General features: G+C 44.3%; 1 protein-coding gene across 6 annotated transcripts in view; it reads right to left on the bottom strand.

Moving 5' to 3' along the window:
- LOC118791924 (clathrin coat assembly protein AP180-like) overlaps nucleotides 1–25,338 on the bottom strand; it is a 32,006-nt gene continuing 6,668 nt past the window's right edge. Inside the window, exons 2-27 of one of the 6 annotated variants that reach the window (XM_036549466.1) lie at nucleotides 23,183–23,325; nucleotides 21,686–21,761; nucleotides 21,350–21,452; nucleotides 20,550–20,643; nucleotides 20,187–20,298; nucleotides 19,917–20,023; nucleotides 19,652–19,693; nucleotides 17,557–17,618; nucleotides 17,279–17,284; nucleotides 16,883–16,895; nucleotides 16,552–16,655; nucleotides 15,634–15,734; nucleotides 15,188–15,202; nucleotides 14,731–14,946; nucleotides 13,482–13,580; nucleotides 11,233–11,301; nucleotides 9,646–9,729; nucleotides 8,270–8,341; nucleotides 7,842–7,919; nucleotides 5,259–5,393; nucleotides 4,731–4,755; nucleotides 4,097–4,190; nucleotides 2,768–2,839; nucleotides 2,596–2,685; nucleotides 1,679–1,771; nucleotides 1–1,430 (exon numbers count right to left, since the gene is read on the bottom strand). In XM_036549466.1, coding sequence (XP_036405359.1) covers nucleotides 1,688–1,771; nucleotides 2,596–2,685; nucleotides 2,768–2,839; nucleotides 4,097–4,190; nucleotides 4,731–4,755; nucleotides 5,259–5,393; nucleotides 7,842–7,919; nucleotides 8,270–8,341; nucleotides 9,646–9,729; nucleotides 11,233–11,301; nucleotides 13,482–13,580; nucleotides 14,731–14,946; nucleotides 15,188–15,202; nucleotides 15,634–15,734; nucleotides 16,552–16,655; nucleotides 16,883–16,895; nucleotides 17,279–17,284; nucleotides 17,557–17,618; nucleotides 19,652–19,693; nucleotides 19,917–20,023; nucleotides 20,187–20,298; nucleotides 20,550–20,643; nucleotides 21,350–21,452; nucleotides 21,686–21,761; nucleotides 23,183–23,325 — 2,096 coding nt within the window. In that variant the 3' untranslated portion in view covers nucleotides 1–1,430; nucleotides 1,679–1,687. Of the gene's footprint in view, nucleotides 1,431–1,678; nucleotides 1,772–2,595; nucleotides 2,686–2,767; nucleotides 2,840–4,096; nucleotides 4,191–4,730; nucleotides 4,756–5,258; nucleotides 5,409–7,841; nucleotides 7,920–8,269; nucleotides 8,342–9,645; nucleotides 9,730–11,232; nucleotides 11,302–13,481; nucleotides 13,581–14,730; nucleotides 14,947–15,187; nucleotides 15,203–15,633; nucleotides 15,735–16,551; nucleotides 16,656–16,882; nucleotides 16,896–17,278; nucleotides 17,285–17,556; nucleotides 17,619–19,651; nucleotides 19,694–19,916; nucleotides 20,024–20,186; nucleotides 20,299–20,549; nucleotides 20,644–21,349; nucleotides 21,453–21,685; nucleotides 21,762–23,182; nucleotides 23,326–25,338 lie in introns of all 6 variants that reach the window. The other 5 variants (XM_036549465.1, XM_036549467.1, XM_036549471.1 and 2 more) reach the window with 5 other exon arrangements.

Below are 25,338 nucleotides of genomic sequence, written 5' to 3' on the forward strand. Positions count from 1 at the left end.
TTTATTGCATCTCAGGAGGAATACATGCACTGGGGGATGGATGTAAATCAAAGCAAACAGAAACCATAACCAAAATTAATCTTTTTTTTTTTTTTTACAACGGTTGTGGACACAGTCACTTGGAATAATACAAATCACAGAGTATCCAGTACATCCGGGAGTGCACAGTCTACAGTCATGCAGCTTGCCACTGCCTCTACAGGCCTCCTAAGGAGTCACAAAGTAACACTGATCAACAGTGACCTCTTCTGGACACAGAGAGACCCTCACCCGTGCTGCCACTTACAATACCACTGTTCACCAGCAGGAGAAGCAGAAGAACAACAATCACACATTGACAGAGGTCAGGGACAGGTTTCCTCGAGATTAAGAACCAAACGTGTGCATGTTTTTTTTTTTTTTTTTTGGTCTTCTGAGGTAATGCAGAAGTAACTCTTCTGAGCTGGGTTTGAATATGATGGGACCCAGACTGAAGGGGACAGATCCCGGATGAACCCCCCCCCATCCTCGCAGTGTGAACTTGTGTGTTCTTTGCTGTCACCTGTAAATCATCTTAAATAGACCATTTATTAGTTAGAACACCAAAACATCGAGTCCTCTTGATAAACCAACACAAATCCACTGTGATTATGATTTCTTTTAATATTCATATCTACAGAAATTACTAATGCATGATACATTTTCTCTTCCTATAAAGATTAAAATGTAGCATGCTAATACATATATCGGAAAGTACAGCATATACTACTGAAGTGTAACATACCCAACAAAGCAATACATTAAAGTCTAACTCTTTGCACATAGCACACAATATGAGAAACAAAAGAAAAACATACAAACAGAAACACTGGAGGCTGTTTGAGGGTACAGAAGCCTGGATATGTTATATATATTTATAATATTTATATATTTATATTTGTTCCAAAAAAAGTTGGATTGATGATGGGAGATAATGGTCACATGGTGTCTACAGTTTGATATCAGATTCACATCAATACTCTCTTGAACAGATATACAGAACAGAGGGAATTCTGGGATGTAACAATGAAAATTATATACACCAAAGACCTCCTGAAATCAGCCACATACAGACATTTCTGCAGAACTGCTCAACTGAAAGCACGTTGCCCCGCCACCACTTTGAGGGCTGAGCAGTGACATATGGGAAGGCATTACCACACATCCATCAAGACATCCACCTCATATCCCTGCAAACACTGAAAACAATAGTCAAGATACACTACATGTTTTTTTTTTCCTTTTTCTTTAGGTAAAAGATAACACTGAGACAAGCACATTTCTTCCTATGGTTCACTTTTACAGCTTGTGCTACAACATTGGTCAGAAGGGGGGGCAATGGTGGGAAATGGGAGCTGTGTTTCGCTTGGGATGGGGCAAACTCTGTCAGCGCCCAGTCATGGACACAGCACCTGTGAGATGGCAAACAGATGCCAGCATTAGGACCCTGGCTTCACATTTCAACAGAAAAAACAGTGAAAACCAATGAGCATCTCATCAATAATGTCAGCCTCATTCAGTGTGCTTTCACAAAATGCTCCACATCATAATGCTCAACAACATGAAAATCAGACTAGGCTGAAAGGACACATCTCCTTCACTGGTGAGAAGTAAGGCTGAATACAGCAGGGCTAGACATCAACTCCATGGTGGAAAGTACCTTGGGAATTTATAAGAAATCCTTGATATTGAGGTCAGCCAGGGGATCCTTGGAGGGTGGAGGCTTTCTGGGGCTCTGAGCAGCTGGGGACATCTGAGGGAGCCAGGGAGGGTCACGCGTTAGACAGAAAGGGACACAGAAAGAGCCAGAGAGGTGTAGTTCCTCTACAGACAGGGCAGCAAAGACCCGTATTAGACCCTTAGTTTAAGTCTGAGGGACAGCCACGTCATAGTGTAACATTAGGAGCTGGGATAAAGACTTTAGTTAATTGTGCTCACAACCCTTTTTTGCATGTTGCAGTTCAAGTCTATAGCCTTTTCATGTATCACTTAGATGTGAAATAAGACTTAAGAAATTCCTTTGATTTTCATTGGTTAAATGCTATCGAAGACGTATATGGCATACTTCGCTACAGATCCTAACATGCACATAGAATTGCATAAATTTTGGTTAGCAAGCAGTTCACTGAAGGCAAATCACTTATCTTGTGAATGGGAAAATGGGAAATATGGAAAACCCAAAATTAGAAGTGCAACAAGGATAATGCCTATTGCATGCTTTGTTCCATGTGCCCGGGCCAGCGCAATGCTCGTAATATTACAACCATGCATTTCCAATGCTAATTTCACCAGCTGTTGGCTAGTTTCATTACTATACACTTGTAATTATCTTTGTACCATGCCTTTTCATTAATTATCAAAAATTATAACAATCCATAATAGAAAATTACATCAATTACTATATAGAACCTAATAGAATTATGACATTGCCCCAAATATGCCACTTTCCACATTCTGAGAGAAAATGGAGAGTCTGCAGTTGCTGTGTGTATGCAGTATGTGAAAAGCCTCCACAGTGCACATTTGCTGATCCAGTGTCTGCGTTTTCACGCATATTCATGTGGTTACCGGTGCTCCCGGTGCTCCTGGTGCTCCCGTCCCAGGGAACTGCGGCCTCATGGGCTGGGAGTACATCATGGGAGCTCCAGTTCCACCGGCCGGGGGCTGCTGCAGGAGGGAGCAGAGTGTGAGACACAGAACCCCTCTCAAAGAGGAGAGCAGTCTGCAACTTAGACTTCTGCTCTCTTACCATGCCAAATCCAGGCTGTGCCCCTATGGGCGGGGCCATGGCTCCTGCTGGGCCCCCGGGGGAGGGGCCGGGCTGGGGGGAGGGGTGGGGAGAGGGATATTACTACTCTAGTAATCTACAGCACATCATACACACACAAACAGACACTGTAACATCACAGCTCTGACATTAGACCTCACACACACCACACACAACACCAAACGACTGAGTCTACACTGCAGCATTGTAGTTCTGAGTCTACACAACTGAAAAAAAAACTCAGACTGACATTGGGCTCCACACATTAATTCATTCCATGTTAATGTATCCATTCAACATACAGTATGTTCTCATTGAAAACCAATGCTACAGATCCTGTTTGAATTTAAGGGTTATTTGGATTTTAATTAATGTGTAGAGTGCAATAATCAGTCCCATGTTTTTTCCATGCATTTAACACTACCATATAGCAAAGGAGCTACACTGAATCTAACTGCTGGGGCTAACTGAATGGCAGTGTCGGTACCGAAGGGACTACTTGAACTGACAGCTAGAAAGACATCTTCACACAGCTACAGAATGTCAACATTTTTGTTTCCTCAGAAAACAAATATAATTTTTCCTTTGCTTTTATTCATACTAACAGAAGTGATCTGTTTTACACAGGTACAGGTGCTCTTCTGTAGAGTAGGTAGAAAGTCCCAAAAGCTGACGCTTGACCCTGGGTTTCAGCTTTTTCACAAAATGGATAGGTTAGGATGCAGCTGGGTTATACGCCACTGTTTTCAGGCTTTTAATACACTATTTTCACAAAGTAGTTTTGCCAGCGCTTTCCTTAAACGCTCTTCGATTTGTCGATAAAAGTTACTAAATATAGTAACAAAGTCGTGAGGTGGCAGAAATGACAGAAAGCCTTACTGAAAAGAGAGACACTTGGCTGCAGTGAGAGAAGCTTTAGTGCAGAGAGAGCACCTTTCCTGCTGCAAGTGCACTTTATATAATTAGTAACAAAATTATTAACGCTGCCATGAATCACCAACTGTAAGGGCATATAATAAAAATAACACTTCTCACACTGTTGCAGTGAGGATTTGATTAAATTCAATGACATTGTGAACCCAGCCTTTTGGAACACTTTGAAGGTCGTTTAGAGCTCACTGACTCATGTGGTCACAAAGGGACTTCTAGCGATTTGCCGGAAACAAAAATATTTGACACTACAGTCCTGTGTCTGCGAGAGGGTACATATAAACAGACAGAAACGAGCCACCTGGATGTCCTATATTGGTTCCCTGAACACCTCTCCTCAGGCATCTTGCACACCTCCACAGCACTACACACAACATTTACCATCTGAGAGCCTGGAGCGGCCCAGCTGGTGGGAGCTACCTGTGGCTGCCAGTTGGCCCCTCCTGTCATCTTCTTCTCATTCCACTGCATGTCCCTGTGCCAGCAAGGAAGCAAATGAATCAATCAACCAATCAATCAATGACCCATTGCCTTAAGACAAAATAAACATACAGTCATTGCTAACAAGCATTGGGTGGTCCTTCCACATTTCTGTAATTTACATCATGACATTTTTGTGTTTTTGACTTGTCCCCAAATGCACAATAACGAGGACAAGCAGGATGTGACTGAAGCATTCTTGGTGAATATGTATTGCAGCAGATCCATTTTGTACTGGATGCAATCCTCAAGACAGGATATAACCTGCACTCTGTTTCAGTCTGAGATTCAAGATTCAAGAGGAAATCTCCAACAGGCAACCCTATGCAGCTGATGTAACCAGAATGAATGATTCATTCTCTGTTTAAAAGCTCAAATGGAAACTTTTGTACAGTTGTGCCTAATGCTATCACTTAATGATAATGCTAATAAGAGGGATAATAAAGTTGAATACTACCATAATTGGGTAAGATATAATGATGTGGTTTAACAGTATTTTTGAGAAAAAAGAAAAAAGGGCAGAATGTGCTCTTACGTCTTCTGATTCCCCATTCCTAGATCTGTAAGAGAATACACATGAGTTCAGTTATTGCTCTCCTTCAACAGTCTGAGCTCTATTCTCCAGCTCTATACTACAGCAGGCAGCAAGGGCAGGCTGGAGCCCTCCCAGTGACACCCTCCAACCACTCGAGGGCAGTGTTCTCAATGAACGCAAGGTTCCACTTGAGATCACTTCACGCTGGGTCAGAGACAGAAACTGTCAAGCTCGTTTGAGTTGTTTAAGAATTTAACTGTTCTTTTAAAGAGGAGCCACTGGACTCAGGGAGGCTGTGATCATGCGAACAGAATAAATTTCATCTTATGGTCGCAGGCACAGTAATGGCTGCGATCATAAGAACACAACAAATACCATCTTAATTGTTTCAATCAATACTGCAGTAACATTATTCTCATATTTCACACCCCAAATGAATGCACACTTGTCTAGTTACAGCCCCTAGGAAAAAGCATGCTTTTGAAATCTGACCATATCATACATCTAACATGTATGATCAATACATACTGCCAACCAGGTTTGCCAGGGAGGAGTCCAGGTCACCCCCGATGGCTTTTCCAGGTGCAGCTCCAGCCATCCCTACCCCACCCACTGGGGGCACGCCAGGCCCCTGGGGTGTCACAGCAGGCATAAGCAGATCACCTAATCCATCAAATACTTCAGGAAGAGGGAGGGAGGGGGGGAGGAGGGAGGGGGGAGGGGAGTTAGAGACACAACGAAGCGTTGCAGGGCAGATTACACGGCTACCAGAGCCTTCTCTAATCACACTAATGAGAGGTGAAGCTAACGCAGGAGATTACCACAACAACTTCCCAGGACAATCGCCAGGACAAGCACGACCTATTATGGTAATTACTACAGGCTTACCATAATAGAACTACATGAATTCAGCACATGACATTACGGAAAAAGAACATTTATGACCATCATGACTCTAAGATTCATTACAGTGATTACACAAGGAATGCCTGTTAATACAATAAAATTAATTCAAAATTCTCCTGGACAAGATGTAACATTGATACTGCTCATTTATCAGTAGGTGCCATTTTATTCAAGCTAACCACCCTTATGAAGATGAATGGACAAAAACAATGCAACACATTGTCAAATGGTCTGAATATGCCTCAAAATGAAGTGCTTGGAGAATTAAAACTTCTGGAAGATGTGGATTTTTCAGGAAGTCAGCGCTGCAATGCGCTTTGGGAAATATAATGGTGAAGAGCCCAAGACTCACCAATCATACAGTGGAAGCAAGCAATGACCCAGCAGACAGACAGAGGCAGAATAGAAGGGAGAGAGTAGGACAGAGAGAATACAAAGGGAATACAGAGGCGGGGAGTTTAACAGAGAGACAGAGGGGAAGAAGAGTGGGGTTTGGGTAGAAAAAGAGTGTGCGCATGGAGGAGAAAGAGAGAAAGAGAGAAAGAGGTGGGGAGTTAAGCGTTAAGCATTAGTATCTGTAGAAGCTGCAAACCTACAATTACATAATGTGCTGAGCAGTAGCTATGTGAGGTAAGTCCAGATGTCTCTGTGGTAGTGATGAACAAGGTCTGCCATAAACACACTCGTGCACCCACGCACACACCACGCACACACACACACACACATGCACGCATGCCCATACGCACGCACACACACGCATGCACGCGCACACGCACACACACACACAAGCACACACACCAATAAAATCAACCACACAATCAATACTTCCATCCAACGAATCAGACAGGCCAAGCCACAATATGAATATATCAAGGGTGTAATTTTGCATATGGACGGTAGGGACATGTCCCTACCAATATTTGAGTGAACTCGTTCGCATTATCTTTGGAGTGAAGTCATACTACATAATTCCAATGTCCCCTCGGTGGTTGTGTCCCTACCAATGTTGAGACCAAAACTACGCCCTTGGAATATATATATTATTTTAAAAATAAATACAGCAGCACACCACTACAGTGCATTATGATATACTCAACCGTAGTAGTGTGCATTTGTAATGGGTAAAATGTGTTATGGATATTATGATCCACTGACATTGAGAGATATGGTAGTGTATGTATATGACTTCTCTTTGTTTTCTAGGCTGTCTAGTTTCAGATTACCATAAATTAATTTGTGGTAGTGCTGGAATGGTGTTGTGCTCACACTCACTGGTCTGGGAGTCTTGTTAATCTGGTCTGACACTGCTGCTAATTTGACTTGGATGGATACACTTCTGCTTTCTTGTGCTGGAAGTTGCTCTGGATAAGAGCGTCTGCTAAATGAATGCAATGTAATGTAATGTAATGTAAGATAGTTCTGTTAAACAAAGTGTACACATGAAAACAGAGATCCAGGTCACTACGGAATGCTCCAAGTAACACATTATTCAGCTATACCATTAACATTTACAGTCCAATTCCTTCTGTAATTCAGTTCAAAATGACCAGCAAAGAAAAGGATCAAAGAAAAGGTTTCACAAAGGTTTCCCCCTATGTAGTCGAAGGCTTATTTATCATTTAATAATGAAAGAAACAAATATTTTCAGAGGCACATAATTCTACAAAAGTATTTTCTAGTTGCTATAGCAGTATTAGTTAAGTTTTTGTTCTGATGGAGGTTTGACTACATATTCACCCAGTAAGATAAAAATCTTTCTTAAAGCCACTGTGGTCTCACTTGCATCTGTTATTCGGTAAAAAGGAACTGTCACCATGCTGATGCGTGATGAATAGACACAGGCCTATACAGTTGTCACAATAAGTCATACCTTCTAGTGAAATGTGGTGGCTTCTATCAATTACCACTAGCTCCTCTTCTAAGAACAAACCCAATTGCGCTTAAACTGGCTTGTCATGAACCAACCCACAGTTCGCTAATGCTGCTCCTCTGACAGATACATTCAGCTTCAGGATCCCACATTTTAACTGTAGATGGTAAGTGGGTTTACCTGCTTCCTATGTGCTAAATATTCAGATGTAATAGGATTAATCTGCATCATACCTACCACATTGTAAGCAAGAAAATGAATAACCTGCATCATAACCACTGCAGCTTCTTTGAGCTGGTGGAAAAAATCAAGGGCACCGCAGTCCCTTGTCCTACCTGAGGCATCCAGACCACCAGAGGGCGCTGCAGCTGGGGAAGCGGCAGGAGCTGCAGCAGGTGTAGGGGTCATCAGCCCTGCAAGGAAAAGAGGGTCACATTCCTTACATTCCCTCATTCACCTAACCTTGTATATCTCTGTATTAGCTTCTATATAACAATGTCTATGTCTCTTCCTTAGATGTTCTGTAACAATATTTATGCCTTTCTTAGCTGCTTCATAAGTCTCCTTGTTGCTATATACATGGTGAATGAAACTAAAATAAAATTAATTAAAAAAACATTAACAAGTGAAAATGTGTTCCCATATGTGCATGTGTAGGTATGCGCCATATGTGGTGTGATCAGACAATGTGTACATGGTCAGTGTCAGCATGGGTGTGTCATAGGAAGAGGTGGATGCGGTCAGAGTCAAATAAGGCACTCACCAGCCAGAAGGTCACCGCCAGGTGCTGCAGGAGCGGCAGGCTGAGACTCGCTGCCAGAGCTACCAAACGAGTCTGTCATTCCAAGTCAAGCCAAGCCGAGCCGAGCCGAGCCGGGCCATCCAAAGCGCAGCATGAGGACAGAGAAGGGTTAGACTCACTGCCGCACTGAGGGGACACTAAATAGACAAAGCATGAGATTAGTGTCCACACACAGACAGACAGACAGACAGACAGACACACACACACACACACACACACACACACACACACACTGCACGCTTCTGATGGTAGGAGAAACTCCACCTTCTCTTTGTGAGCTTCAGTACACGACCCCTTCGATCCCCATTTGCTGTGGCTTTCTAAGTCTACGCCCAGTCATTTGCAGAGCTATCTATGTCTGGGAACTACACCTACAACCAATCACCAGCAGGGCTATCTCGGGATTACAGCTACACCCACTGGCATGCAAGACTACCTATGAGACTTAACCCACAACCAGTCATTTGCAGGGCAACCTCTGGGGCCTACACCTACAACCAATCATACACGGGAATCTCTCTAGATAGATGCAGATATTTCTAAAGACCCCCGGTATCATTGACCCACAACACTGCCACAAACACAAATTAGAAACGAACTGAATAAATGTGAGTACATCTCAGAGAAAATGTCATCTGTCAATTCAACTTTAAAGTAAAAAAACACATTAGAAGAATACAGATGTCTCAGAACCCTCCTGATATCACCCTCCAATCAAACACTGGCCCATGAACTTCATCTGCAGGAAGAAAACAGGACAGTGAGAATAAGTGACAGGAGCAAATAAACAGAAACCCTGGCACCATATCTGTATCTCCAGCTGGATTCAGAATCTCAAACCGAGAACGGATCTCGGAGATGAAGACAATAAGTATATCCTCCCTATACACGGGCACAGAGGATGTGTCTAGAGAGGACCACTGACCACTTCCTGTTTGCACTCTCCACTTCACTTCAGACGTGTTAAAACATCAGTTAATCTCATCCACCTCCTACAGTATATGCCTCCATGTTTCCGTGCACACACGTAACTGAGGCACGTTTCAGAGGAGCCTGAGCCTGAGTGTGAACTGAGCCATCTGCAGAGGACGGAGCGCTGGGTCCTTATGCTGAGTCAAGAGGTTCAGTCAGCTGCGGGCCTCCCCTCTGCGGCTACATCCTCGGGAATGCTGCTGACAGCTGGGTCAGAGCTGCTCCCAGCGCCACCGTATGCACAGTGACAATGCAGAAATGGCAAAATCGCTCGAATTTCCCCCAAACCTGTCCCAGCCCTGCGGGGCCCCTTTGTTCCCGCAGTGCATTGTGGGATAGCGGTGCGTGCTGGGAGAGGTACGCACCCCCAAACAGGTCCAGCATGCCCCCGGCATCCATTTTGGCTGGAGGCGCTGTGGCAAGAGGGGCAGCTGGTGCAGAAAATGCATCTGTTACAGGAGAGAGACAGAGAGTCAGGAGAGAGCACACAAATCCACACACACGCATTCCTCGCACACGCACGTCGCCACACCGAAATCCAGCCATACGCACCACACGCGCGCACACACACACACACACTCACACACCCATGCACACACAACCGTGAACCACATACGTACACACAGCCAAACTCATTCCTGTGATCCACATACACACACACAAGCACACACACAAGCACTCTACACATGCGTGTTGTCACACCTATATCCAGCCATACACACACAAACACACACACACAAATGTAAAGAAACTCTATCCTAAAGTACACCATCCAACAGTAGTGTGTATGTATGTAACAGCACACACTCTTAGTAGAACTATGGATGAGTGATAGCTTGCTTGGCATATACTGTAAAGTACCACAATAAACAGGAGAGGTAGTTTACCCTCTCAGCATTAACTCTTGCTGTCTGTAAGCATGACATGGTTGTGTGTTGCCTGTTATCACGGTCGTATGTATTTGTAGCAGGGGTGTGAGTGAGTGCAGATATTTGTCTATAATCACAGATACTTCTCTGTTATCATGGTTGTCGTAATCACCAATGGCTGTCTGCTAGTTTGGTTGCTATCTATAATAGCAGCATGGTTAAGTAAATATAACTGCTGATGGTCCTGAATCACAGCATGGTTGTCTGTAATTATAGGTGGTTGTCTGCCGGTCATTGTACTGTAGTACAGTACATGCAGATGGTTGTCCGTAATCACAGTAGGGAAACAAGAAGACCAAAGAGAACTCACTTGTGTCAGAGAAGCATGGAAACAAATACATGGACTGTAAATGGATTCAACAGAGCAAAACTTACCCCATGTTAGTGCACACCACTCGGGATGTGAGGAGGCAGAACTTTGTGTTTTTCACAACAGTGTAGGATTTTTTTCTTTGTCACATGGAAATAAATTTGTCCAGAGCAGAGCAAAATGTCTGCTTCTTCAACCACGGGAGGTAGGCACGCTACACATTGGTGGTAAATAAGGGGTGTCACTAACACTAAGTGCTTTGATATAGTTGGATCAAAGGCACAGCATAAATGTGTGTGTATCATACCACTTTAATGAGTCATGGTAGAGACAGGCCCAGGATAGGATGTTGGGATTTTGAAATATTGCGGTTTGACCTCTGGGTGTCAAAACATGTTATTATTGCAAATAACAATCTGGCATTAGAGGACAAGGTGATAACTATCCACCTATGATAAGTGGTCCACATTTAGATCTTCAAGGACACAAGTTGAGAAAAACACAAAGTCCTTCTGTTATACCCAGAATTCCACAGAAAACACGAGGACCTCTTTCAAAACGGAAAACAGCAGAAATGGTCCCAAGCACCAGCTGAGAAAAGGAGAGCTCCACAGAGTCATTGAGGGGGGCAGTGACTGGAGGGAAACAGGAAACGAGGAACGGGAAGGGAACTCTGCTGTCGGGAGAGGGAAGAGACCCCCTGGGGGACTCACCGGACAGGAGGTCAGCAGTCAGATTGGCCTCGGGCAAAGGGGAGGGCCCACGCGAGGTAGCGGGGACATCTTCCAGGGAATAGGAGAGGTGAGAGCAGATAGGTGTGAGAGAGAAAGAGAAGAGGAGAGGAGCGCCCTCTCTGACTGATGACACTGCGGGGGACATGCATGACCCACACTCCACAACCAGGACGAACCAAGGCATGGCGGACAGGCAGATGGTGAAGGAAGGAAATCAATCACCCGAGAAAGGGAGAGGTTTAGAGGTAAAAACAAATGAAATGAAAATGACAAAGTACCTGCTGCAAACAGGTCTATGCTAGGAGTCGCGTTGGCTTTGGGTGCTAAGGTGGAGCTTTGATCAGGCATAGAATCAAATAAATCTACAAACAGGGACACAAAAATCAAATACATCTATGAACAGGACCAAATACACATTAGAAATCATATGATTCTTTGTACAGACACACATTAAAATCAAATAAATCTATAAACGGGTATGCATGCATTAACAGGACATCACTTGAACAAACAAAAAGGGAAAGAAAGCAAAGAACTCCCGGAACAAAGTGATATTGAAACTCAAAGCAAAGGTGAAACCAACTGCTAAGAATGGAACAGAATTAGGGAAAAGCTTAAATGTAACTAAGGTGTCTTAGCAATTTGGAGTGGGAAAGAGAGAGCTGGGGGAGACGTCTGTAGAACATACAGGTATGCACAGCGGTGCGGAAAGTTTTGTCCACCACCTTGCCTCTCACTGATACCAGCAATTAATTCTGCGGCTGGGATTATATCGAAGTCTTGAGCCCCCATTCCACCACTGACCTCGTATGCGGTGGCTTTAAGCCTTCAAGATCTGGGGCTGGTAGGACATTCTTCATTATTTGTGAGTGTCAAGCAGAGGGGGTCAAAGGTTTGAGTTAATCTGTCCTGCAACTAGCTGGACAAAGAGAGCAGAATGAAGTAAGCACGACACAGCAAGTGAGACCAGAGCAAGGCGAGCCATTTACCGCCAAAAATATCTAGCGTCGGAGCCGCAGGAGCAGACATGGTGGATAGAGGAGTAGGAGCGGCCACGGTGGCGAAGTTCGGCACGGCACTAGAGCTGGGGTTTACTATGGCGGCACTGGTCTCAGGGGGCTTCATTGCAAAGAGGTCCAGCCCCGGTGCAACTTCTGCACTCCCCTCAGATGGGGCGAAGGGGTCTGGAGAAGGGTCAGGGAGGACGTTACACAATAGTAAGTGTAAAGTACACAACAGTAAGTAAACTATGTAACCTACAACCTCAAGAAAGAAAGAAACCAAGGAAGAAAATGAAGTCACTAAAGGAAAGTATTACATAATTTAAAGGCTGGTTAAAATTAACACTGCATAATCTTGGAGGTAAACAGCTGCTTCACCCGCATCCACAGGAGGAGCTGTATGCACCTGGCTATTACAGAATTAACCACAGGGGGCACTCTACAAAATGCAGGTAATTTTGTCATTTGGCTCCAAAATGATAGCTGTAATGGTGTAGGATAAAGTTAATGGAAATGTAGCACAAATTAAATGAAATTAATTCAAAAGCAGTTATGTGCTAGTAATCTACTTCGATTCTATGCCATTATACCCACCAGAGCTCCACGTGAGATCCCCAAAATGGAGGCATTCACTTCTTAACTTAAATTCACCACCATCCTGTTCATATTTACCAGCAGCACTGACTTATACACACTTCTCCAGATTTTACAAAACAAAAACAGAGAGCTTTGGCACATGATATCTGGTGATGGTAATATAACTCTCTACTGTGAATAAATAAAAATGGTGAAAGCCAAGATGAACCTGATGCAAAATACACAAAATGAAAATTAAGAAGAGACGAATCAGCAGGGTTCTACCTGAATACTCACCAGGTGAACACTAAACAGGAAAAATGGCAGTGTGGGGGAGTAAACAGATTCGGTGCATGAAAAATTTGGAGGGGCTCAGGCACTTGGTGAAGGGGTATGCAGGGTCAACAGGTCCAAGGAATAAATCTGCTGAGGACTGGTCAACTACTGTCTCTGTGATCTCTTCAGCAGCTAATTCAACTGCACCTGCACACAGCAATGGGATCGACCCTCCCAATCCACATATGCATAGACACACACACACACACACACACACACACACACACATTATACGCACACAGATTTACACAAACATAAACACAGCCCTATGCAGACTGCCTCATCAGATTGTATGCAGACAGCCTCATCACCCACCAGATGCTTGACCTGAGTCAGCGGCAGGTGTGGGCGTGGCAGCTGGTGCCCCGCCCTCAGCGGCGGCCGGAGCATCGCCTTGGGAGGCTGCGAATGTGTCTGTGGTCACAGAGGGTGGGGGTGGGGAGGGGTACAGAAAACCCAAGAAGGAAAAGAAAAAAAGGAGGAGGAGAAGGAAGAGAGACACAGACAAGATAAGAAATAAAAGTCAGAAAAGGAGAGAGAATGTTGCGTACTGACACTTTCAAGCCATGCTTTGTACAGTGGTCATGATGAAGCAAAACTGACTTCTTTTATTACCTTTTATGTAATGCTTGGCCTATTTTAAAGTGTGTACATGCTGTTTTAAAATATGCACCAATGGATAAGAGCTGCCATTATTTTTAAAATCTAAATTCTGAAATGAAAACCCAATTTTCATATATTTTTTCATGCTTTAAAATTTACTCTCATTGAAATGGACTACTAAGATAAACTTAATTGTAAGATGGCAAAAACTGTATCACACATACAGCATTGAATTTTATTAGAAAAAATGTGCTCTTCAGATGTCGGGATGAAAATGCTTGAGGAATAATCTAATTCAATATCATAATATTACTTCAAACTGTGTAAACATGACAGACAGAAAATTGCTTTATCTTTGTTACTCTGTGTTAAAAGTGTCAGCATAGCTCTAGACAGAATCTGCGAATAAATGCACATGTAGTCTGAGAGTGTGACATCACCAGGTAACAGGGACTCATGGACAGCAATTACAGGCGGACAGAAAAGGGAGGCTATAGTTATGCACAGCAGGACCAGATGGGCACAGTTCAGGGCAAGCGCCAAGAGAGGGCAGGAAGAGTTCTAGAGCTGAGGGAGACTAAAGCCAAGAGAGAGAGGAGTGGGAACAGACTGGGAATACAGCCTTGAGAGTGCAGGATTAGCCAAACACTACAGCAACATCAACCTAGGACAAAGGCTTGGTAATGTCGACCTTACACAGGCTCTGCTGGTGAAATCCAGTATGAATTTTCACAGAGAGCGAAGCACAGTCTCTCCACATAATAATGATAAAAAATGTCTAATTATGTCTCTGTTTAATAACAATTAGAAGGTCTCTCCCATCTCTGTTTTCAGCTGTCATTTTTGTTTTAAGATTGACGCAATTTAAGTCTCAGTGGAGTGTCCACCCAGGCAGGTTTGGGGGGCCGAACAGTCCTGAGTGGACCCCATTAGTCCCGGAACGATCCGGAAATCCACTGACCTCCCAAGAGGTCCAGGTCTGTGGAGCCAGAGGAAGCGGCTGCAGAAGGGGGAGGCGCCAAAGTGATGGCGACGGGGGCGGAGCCCGCCTCGGCAGACGCGGGAGTGGGCGTGACAGCGGCGGCGCCGGGAGAGGGGGCGGAGTCTACAGCGAGGGCGGGCTCGGACAGGAGCGCCTCGGAGGAGCTAACGGGAGCGGCTGGGGCAACCAAGGAGTCTGCAGGCAGCCACACACCCCCCACCCCCCCCCCCACCCCCCCGCAAACACAGACCAAAAGCAAAGACAGGCAGACAGAATGAAAGAGAAGATTCTACTAAGACCAGACACTTGGAAACACAAGAGCAGAGGATTTACAGGAGAAAGAGACTACAAGCTATAGTGGCTACAGAGTATCTGGCATCAGGTCAGCAGCTATAGCAAGCACTGTACAGGCGGGTGGCGTTTGCACCTTACTCACCCTCACTAAGCAGATCTGTAACAGCATCCCACGCCAGGCCAGGCAGGGGTGGGTTGAACAGAGGAGAGGATGACAGTGAGAGGTGCTAACACACAGACCGCTAGTCATCTGAGGTAAGATCTCATGCTTACGGACTTACATAAACCCATTCTCTTTGAAACGTGATTGCTAGCATGGCAAACCCGGTCGTGTGTATAAAAATTTATATCACAGTTGGAGGAACTATGACGGCACACGTTTCCCTATTAATTAAATGATGATGACACTCAATGCTGTTACCGGTAAGGAGGGTGTGAGGACTTACGAGCACCAGGGCACATTCAGATATCACTGCATTCACCTTCTCCCAAGAAAACCTCAATGACAACACTACACAAACAGTAGGTCAGCTTCCAGGAAATTCTTTAATTAGGGAAAGAAGGGAGGAGAACTAGGACACACTTTACCTCCCCAGGAGGACGTGGGTGCGGCTGCCGCCCCTGCTGCCCCTGCGGGCTCTGGGGGTGCGGACAGGTCCAGATCCAGCAGGTCATTGGAAAGGGCACTCCTGAGAGAGAGCGAGAGAGAGAGGAGAGGGAGAGAGAGAGAGAGTGAGAGAGAGGAGGAGGGTTGGGAGAATAATCAGACCAGTCATGGTAGGGGAGACAGTGTACCTACTGAGTGCTGAGGTAAGTGTTGAAATCTGGTAATATCTTCTCTGTGGTTATTCAGGTTTTTGTGAAGTGTATCAGTTAGTAGTGAAAAGAAAGCGTATAATCAGTAAATTTGTGCATGACATCCCTCCTCTACCAGTGAAAGCCGCTCTTTCAGGTGACATTAATCTCCAGTCACAAATCAAACGTCGGACAAATCACTAAAGGAAATGTGTAATTTAAAGACGTATTTAAAGGTTGTTATTAGTTATCTCTCTTCATAATCATTCTCTGTGAAGAGCTGTCTCTAAAACAGAGGGTGCTGTGAGCAGAGACATTATTGCTACAGCAGAGCAGAACGGAGAGAGTGGTTGCACCCCTCTGCATCCACCTCCAGCATTCTCACATGTACAATCCTTTTGATCACTGTCACACTGTCGCTCGATTTATACAACCTGACCTTGAATGCCCCTTTCGTCTACACCACCTCTGCTGCCCTCCACGGCAGCCTGTGTCCTCAGAATCAGTGTCATCTCTCACATTACTCTGAGATGAAGAGGAAGTTGAGTCCCTCCTATTCAAGCAGATTATCCGGGCTGCCAAATATTTGCTAAACAGACGGGCATCCCTATTACCTCCTCTGTCATCACTGAAACTCTAACTGAAACTCTAAATCTGGGTTGAACTGAACAGGTTGTGAATTTGGACGGAAAACAGGATGTGGCCACTCACGTGGAGCCTCCCCCTGCAGATGGCGGGGCAGGCAGGGCCTCTGGTGCACTATCAGCAGTTTTGGCCGGAGTGGAGGTTGGAGAGCCGCCGTTGGTGGGGGACCCCTGGAAGGAAAATAAGCATACTGTTTTATTGAGAGCGATCTGTATGTGTGTGTGCGAGTATGTGTGTGCATGTGTCTGAGTGCATGTGTGCCTGTTGGTGCAACTGTGTGTGTGTCTGTGTGTATGTGTGTGCAGATGCAAATGTAAATGTGAATGTGTCACACACTGTACAGAAAAAAAGCACGGTGAAGACACAGACATTACATAGTACAGAATCTTTCACTCACCTTAGTCGGTGACCTAAAAGAGAGAGAATGATTGAAAGTGAGACAAATCAATTCATTAATAGCTGCCACATGACATAAACAGACTCATAACTCCAGGGACAAAACGCTTCAGTGACACAGCGCTCCACTGCAGAAGGCTCACAAGGCTGTGAGGTAAAGTGACAGTGACAATCGCAAGGACACACGAGACCTGGGGCATAAACTGTCACTGTTTGAATCCATCAACCAAAACCACACCTCCTTCCTATTGGGTCCCAGACATCACCTTCTTACACTGTTTGGTAAACAACTTCACAATTCAGGTGATTTCTCTAGCAGTTAGGGATGGCAAGTTATATCATATCTATCCCAAAGTATACACCATTTTATTATGAAATACAAAAAAAACACACTCACCCATCTCTGCAGATTCCATTGAGAAGAAGAAAAGAAAGAAGAAAGAAGAAGAAAAAGTCTGAGCAGAACTCAAATTGAATGCATTAACCTACATTCTAACCAATCTTCTCCAATAGGAGTGGTACTCACGGGAGGCAAAAATGCTTCCAGTTTCACTTCTTTATAGTTAAAAGACAGTGAAGCCCAGCTTCATGCCCCCACAACCTTCACTGAGTCCTCTGCCAGAGAGGACTGGTCACAGCGCCTCCTACAGTCAGTTGAGTAAAAGCGCTGCTTACCCCTTCTTCCCCTCCAGGGTGTTCAGGTGTGTCTCCAGGGACTCCAGAAGACTGGGTGGGGTCTACAATACAGGGGTCATAAGTCAGTGTGGGGCAAGTGACAAAGGGACAATGGTTAATGTAAGGCAAATGACAGAGGGACCAATGGTGGGTGAAGGGTCAGTGTTACAAAAGATCAGTGAACCCAGCCCATGTAGGATCAGTGACAAAGGGGCCAGAGGTTAATGTAGGGTCAGTGACGAAGGGGCCACAAGTTAATGTAAGATTAGTGATGCAGGGGCCACAAGTTAGTGAAGGATCAGTGGTAAACGGACCCCAGCGTCAGTGACACAGGCATCACACAGTAATGGAGGTAGCCGAAAAAAGGATTGAGGAATTAAAAAAAATAGTGATAATTGCATCAGAAAATCCCCAAGCAACATGCCAAAGTTGCCTCATCCTTTCATACCATTACTGAGAGGTACAGAGCACTGTGCCTGTCCGTTTCACTGCTTGGAACCCCAAACCCCAACCCCATCCAACAATATAAAACTCACAGCCAAGCACACTCCAAACGGCACTGCAGAAAACACACCCTCACACTGAGGAGTGGGGTAAACACCTCATTGGCTGAATCCTCCACATCAGTACAGAAAGCATCTCATAGGTCAAATACTACACACCATGAAAACCTTCTATACAGTCCCTGCAGTTTGTAGTTTTGTAAGTTTGACTTTGTCTTGTTTTGTCAAATAGCTCCATACGTCATAAGAGGGGGTGACTTTCTGATTACATAAACCAGACAACACCTCACCCACAGAGGTGAGGAGCATTTTAGACATTGACCCACTCACCCTACAGTAATGACAGCAACATACCTACTGGTGCAAGACCTCTTGTCTGGGTTCTGTTACATCTGTTTCATACTTTCCATCAATAAGACACCATTGGGATTACAAGAGAGAGGAAACCCACACTCAACACCCCATCAACTCAACACTCCTTGCCCCCCCACATTTGACACTAACCAGCCCTCCATACCCCTACGCTCCCCCCCCCTTCTGTGACACTCCCCCATTCCACACAGAGCACTCCAAGGCAGGCACAGACACTCTGTTACCGGTTCTTCAATATGGCAGTCGTTAAAGGGACCGTCCTCATTGTCTGCCTCTTTCAGATCCACAAGCACTGAGGGGTGCAAACACTGTGGATCGTGTGGTGGTGAGAGAGAGGATATGAACTGAAATGCTGTAGAGTGATAATCAGTAACTTAGCAAGCGTTACTGGCACTGGCTGCCTGCTCCTCATGGAACTTTGAGCAAGCAGGATACAGGTGTACTTTCAGGTAATGCTTCTCTCCCTCACACAGTGATGCCAAGATCCTAACTGGGACCAAGGTGTCCTCAGCACTGCCTGACTGGGATGCTTCTATATGAAGAATATGAGTTTAAATTTTCCCTTTAGTTTGTTTCATTATTACAGCCATCATCACTCAGCACTGGAGCAATAATATAGAAATGGCAGAGAGCTGGTCAAGAGTTTAGGGTAAACTTGGTCCACATAAATGTTACAGACCACTACTGAAAACAACAGCCAAGCAGGACCTCTGTGAGAACCAAGCTGAGCATGAAGCTCCACCTGTCTCAGGTCTGTGAAACCTGAAACTGAGACATCAATAATTCAGTCCATAGCGGCTTCTGTCTCTCTTGCTTCTCTCTCTCTCTCTCTCTCTCTCGCTTACACACACAGCAGTTCCCCTTGACTGTGTGTTTCTCACCCCTCTCTCTTTGGATCTCCTCAACCAGGTGTCACATATGAGTGCCGTCGAGGGCACAAAGGCATGTTTCCACCCCTGCCCCCGACAGCATGGGAAAAAATGACATGGTACTTCCTCATGGATTGGCAGGAGGAAGGCACATTGTGATTGGCCTGGACTGCTGGCCCCCGGGGTTTCAGGGATTCATAGACTAAACTCTGGATGCATATTAAAGAACATTTTATATGACACTGGACTGCATGTGATATGATGCTGGTGAAAGCATTGATGAACAACACCTTTTCTTCTCATGGAGTAAAACAGTCAGTGTGGGAGATACCTATTAATAGAGTTACTCACATAAGTAACATCAGGGATGTCATTTTTGTCCACTCCTACTTGCTAAAAAAAGAACCAGAAAAAGAGAGACAATAAGTGACTGAGGGAATATTCATAAAAATTCATAATCTTCCACAACCAGAGACACATGGAGGGGCACACACCAGTAAAGGCTGCAGCCTGCTGTGGTGAGAACAGATTCAGTAAAAGTGAGGAAAGACTCAGTTACAGTCAGGAGATACTCAGATTCAGTGAGGACAGACTCAGACTGTGTGGTGCTGGGTACCTCTGCAATCTTGAAGAACTCTGAGATTCTGGTCATCCTTGTCAGGAATCTCTTGTAGATTTCCAGTCCATCCTTGCATTCTGACTTCTTCATTTTAAAAAATTTCTCTACAAATAAAATGATCTAATGTTAGTACATTTCATCTGATGCAAAAACGCAATGCACTAATACAAAGACTGGATTGCAGCAACCTCCACTCAGATAAAGTGTGTTTGTCTCAATGATATTATTTAGCACGTAACCCAACAACAAGGAAAAAAAAACACTTGCCTAATAGATTTATGACCCCATCGTTGTAGCAGGCGAACAACTTAATCAGATCTTTGAAGAGCAGGAGAAAAGAAGCGTTGATAATTCCATTGGTCAGCTCTTTAGGATGAACCTGCCAGAGAGGAGGGTGAGACAGAGCAAGAAAGAGAGAGATGGAGGGAGAGTGGGGAGAGAGAACGGGAAAGAAAGAAATTAAGACAGGAAAAGGGGGAATAAAGTAATGTCATTAAAAACTAAAATGTGCAAACTGTCGGATGTGTTGGGCAGTTAACTGAAACAGAAATGAAGGCACAACTATACTCACTATTCAGTCAGTGACACTGAAAGGGTACGAGCCACTCCGTTGTCAGAAGTCATACTCACATCAAACTCCAGCAAGGCATCGATGAGCCCCTGTAGGGTCGACATGCCTTTCAGCAGCTTGTCTGCGGGCATCGTTCTCATCACGCCGTCAGCGCTGAGATAAACAGCAAAAGTAAATCGTCATGAGCAGAGGTAGAGGTGAGGAGGTCGTTCAGCACTGAGTGTTTTTTCACCACACATTTAGTACTGAATATTTGTTCGGTGCTGGTGTGCTCAGAGCTCTCATTTGAAAGGCTCTCAGGTACATCGATGAATTGAAACGAATTCTGTTGATGAGCAGTGCACTCAGTAACTCTATCAGTAAGGGTTTCAGCCTCAATATAGTCTGAGAGCGAGGTCACAGAGATGAAGGGGGAGAGATGGAGAGGGAGATAAAGAGAGAGAGAGAGAGAGAGACAGACAGACAGAGAGAGATCTTGTGCTCTGCGCTAGATGGGACCTTCACGTCAGTAATGACAGCTCTGTTAGAGGAGGAGCTGATGTGAATACAACATCACAAGCACATGCACCGCCAGTAACCCTGAATTCCTAAACAACCAGAATGACAGCACGGCCCTTGAATAAAGACTGGCCCCTGCGGTGGGAAGGTGTGTACCATTTACACTGTTTTCCAACGATGCATTTCAGTAAAAACATAATGGCCAAATAATAACACAGGCAGGATTACACATCCCACACAGCTGATTATGTAACTGCTGTCTGTGTCCTGCTCATGTGGACCTAATAAAATAAAACACCAATGGCCATTTACTCTTCCTGGCCATTTGGTGTTGAATTAGGAAGAGGACCCGCTGACCTACCCCTTCTTCACGCGGGTGAAGTCAAAGGCCATCTGCCGGTAAGCAAAACCCTTCTCATTCAGGTACCTGCTGTAGCGTCTGATGAATGTTGACATGTCATAGCCTGGAAAAGAAGTCACTCACCACTAGTGCAACTCAGAGGGGTGACGATCTTATTGAATTCCATAGAGAGTGAGTATGGGTCCTATCTTATGTGTTGTAGGATAACTTCAGGTAGCACAGAGGAGTATTAGCCCCCCTATTGCAATATGATTACATTTTCCACCTGCCAAGCAGCATTTTAAAACCAGGATAAAAACATTGGCTTGATTCTTAATGAAACCAAATCTAACTTACCATGGGAACCGGTTTTGTCCAGAAAATTACTGAGGTTGAAGAGATTGCTCCTGGAGGCCAGGTACTGGATGAACCTCTGTAACAATAAAACACAGCAACACATAAAAAACACCAACACCTAAGAGACAGTAGAAACGAGATAGGTGTGCTACATGGGGTGCCATTATCAGTACTGAAACCGAACAACTTTCCCACATTTCATAAAACAGTGCAGCGCAACGCTTAAATGTACTGACAGATGTCCGGACGATCCCCTGACAGGCTGGGGAAACCAGAGAAGACAATCATGGGTAGAGATGAACACCACACTGCCTCTGAAGGACCAACACCAAACCCAAAACCATGTGTAAAACCTAAAAACCTCATTCTACACCCCTCTCTTATATTAAAATTTAGAGGAGGATGTTACATTACCAACAGGTTTGCTTTGGTGGGAAAGGTAAAGTATTGTTTTTTCATGGAAATGCACCTGAACAACACTGAGACTGGACATGACCTACTTTATAGTCTGTGAGCACAGGCAGGGTGAGTATGACATTTGTTAACCCAAAAACCCAACAATTAGGATTACTGAATCATTCTGCCCTCAAGTCTTTTGGTCAAACTAGTCGAACTTTTCATGGGAAAATACTTTTCAAGGAAAAGACATTTCAAGGAAAAAAAAACACATTTAAAAAATCCATAAGATCAATAAATACAAAGGCAAAACTGGCCCTGAAACTGGAAACCATAGAAGGACAAACCTCTGCCCCTTCAACTTCAACATTTTCTGTCCGTAGAGAGGAACACTTCATGCTCCATAAACCATTCAATGACATTTCAAAAAAAGGTCAGATTTTCCACCAGCATTCAGAGCACAGCAGTCTCTTAGTGATGAGAGCTGCAGAGACAATGTCTTCTTCAGCACAACAATTATGCTGAACCCACTACAATCAAACCAAGCAACAGGGTGTTTACACCACCCTTGAAAAGTGACTTTAGGACCACATTCACCTCATCATCATATATTTGTAATCATAACATATACATAAAATTAGGGATGCACCTCACCATTTCAGGCTGTTTTTCACCATCATCAAGATAAAGAATAAAAAAAAAATTCTTTTAACAGAGATGAGGGTAATGGGAATTCTATAAACGGTTTGAATAATAGACCGAGAACCTACTTTGAAATTCAGGTATAAAATAAAATTAAGAAAAATACAGAATGATTCACAGATCAGTCAGCACAATGTACAGGCACCCACAGTTCACTCTGCTGGCACCATGGACATCCATTTCATTGCCATCAGAAACAATAACCCACAATTATCTCTGTCATCATGCACAGGCACAGACAATAAACCGTCAGCACCACAGACAGCAAAATGTCAGCAACATGAACAGCCTTGACAGCACCATATAAATCTATCAATAATGTGGTTTATCAGCGCAGCGAACAGTTAAATACAATAGGACTACAATGGCTGAGGCCACCGTCACTCGGCGCTCACTCACCTCGTTGCCATGGACCATTATGTGATGCGTGGTGACCAGCGCTTTGAAGACCACTATCCAGCTGGCGTTGGTGGACCTCTCAAACAGAGTGTCGGCCATCTGTGGGATGTTCACGTTGGTCTCATTGGTTGCCTGAATCAGGTCTGCAAATGATCACGACATAAGGAACTACATTACTGCTAATTATACCATTATCATACCGCAAACTGTTTATCAATAATGTGATATCGATCATCATATGGATTTATTGACATTATTATTATTGCCTTATGTTAACCTACAACATTATCAATATCATTATGAATATCATTATCACAGAGTAGACCAGCGTTGGTGTTAATACCATCGCTTTCATACAGGATCATGTCCGACAAGGAAGTGCTCCATTAATTCAAAGTTCATTTAGACGACTGTTCTAGACTTTATAACAAATGATTACTTGAACCAAATCAGACTCAATATGGAGCAGAGCCCAGCGTACACAGGATCACTGCAGGTCCAGTGCTTGCAAACAGTGGCAATAAACAGGCTGCTGCTTGATGCATTGCATTACTCTGTGATAACCGCTTGGGACTCTTCATTCCCTAGGGAGCTGTTATATGATCATCCCATGCAAACATTTGCCTGTTAAACACACAGGATCCCCTTGATCCCTGTAGGACTATTCCACTTCCCCACTGTTTTAAAATGTCCTTGGAGCTTTAATCAGCAAAGGGCCCCCTCTGCAATGCAGGGAGGCGGCCCACAGAGAGCTAGGAAGCGGCTATGATGTTCAGTCCCAGTGCAGAACATTTATCGGCTCCCTTTCCCCCAGGCAGGCCATCTCTCCACTCAACTGTGTCTCTGTTTTTCAAGTCCGAGCCTCAAGAAAGATCTCAATATTAGCTAAAATACCGAAGCCAGAATGTAATTGACACCACCGTGTGGAACAAACAAAGACAACCAGAACTATGATGTTTTAAAAAGCAAAAAAAAAAAAAAAACAGTGATTTATACACCCCAGGTTGTATATAATCCAATAATCCCTTGTCTCTGTGATGTCACTTACAGACCACAGCAGACACGGTAACTTAAGTAACTTATGGATGGCTTTAAAACTATGTTGTACATTTATCATACTCATACATAAATATTTTCCTAAGATACATATTTTACTACTGTGGACTTGTGTCTTGCCAGCTATTGACTGCCTGTAGCTACACTGTTGGCAGATGTACTGGCTGTTAATTGCTTAACACTGTGAAAGAGGCTCAGTAAAAAAGAGGGTGGAAGTCTGACATCCTTCCAAAACTAACTCCATCTCAAGATAATGAAGGACATACTGCTTATTATTTGGATAGGCTGATCACCACTGGCCTTTTCATCAAACAAGTCAATGTGGTTGGTAGCAACAGGCCATTGATCTATTCAAACGCCTATTACTTTCAGTATTTGCAAGTAACTGCATTGAATCTAAAAGAACTGAGATGAGAGGCAGAGAAGGCGAGGGAGGAAGAGGGTGAAGCAGAAAGCGAAAGAGAGAGGCAAAGAGGGAAAATAGGGGTTGTCAGGCAGCACGGGAGCAGGGGATATACCCTCAAGGTCATGGGCATTTTTTGTCATGGACAAGGTGGCAGTCCCCTGGCTGTCAGATGAATAACGATTCGTTTGGAGTCAGGTCCCTTGCCCCTCCCCCACCCTCATTCTCGGGACAGGGGGGCAGGGCGTAGGAGCTGTCGAGGATTTAGCTCTGGAGGAGGAAGGGAGAGCAAGTCTGTACTTAGTCATCACCTGTGTGAGCCAGAACAGCTGAGGCCAAAATGGGGCACTGCTTAAGAGGCCAAACACTTGACGCTCAAAGCCACTGCACCTCCTGGCATAAGGGGCACTGTACGAAAAAAGCCCCACTCCTCCTTAACCATACAGCCCATTGTGTGAAATAAATCCTTCAGAGTTAGTTTGTAACTGACGCATTCCTGACTTTGACAAAACATTTAATGGAACTGATCATATTTATTTGACATTCACATCTACTGTGATTGTATATAAAGGAGTCAAGTTTTAAGGGTGCTGTCCAGAATATCATTTGCTTTCCCTTGCTTTACATCATAAAGCATGTTTATAGCAGTATAATACTGGACAAGATATTCATCTTTATTCTTATAGTTATGGTAGTG

Source organism: Megalops cyprinoides, chromosome 17 (genome assembly GCF_013368585.1).
Source record: "Megalops cyprinoides isolate fMegCyp1 chromosome 17, fMegCyp1.pri, whole genome shotgun sequence".
In the NCBI taxonomy this organism is placed as follows: Eukaryota; Metazoa; Chordata; class Actinopteri; order Elopiformes; family Megalopidae; genus Megalops; species Megalops cyprinoides.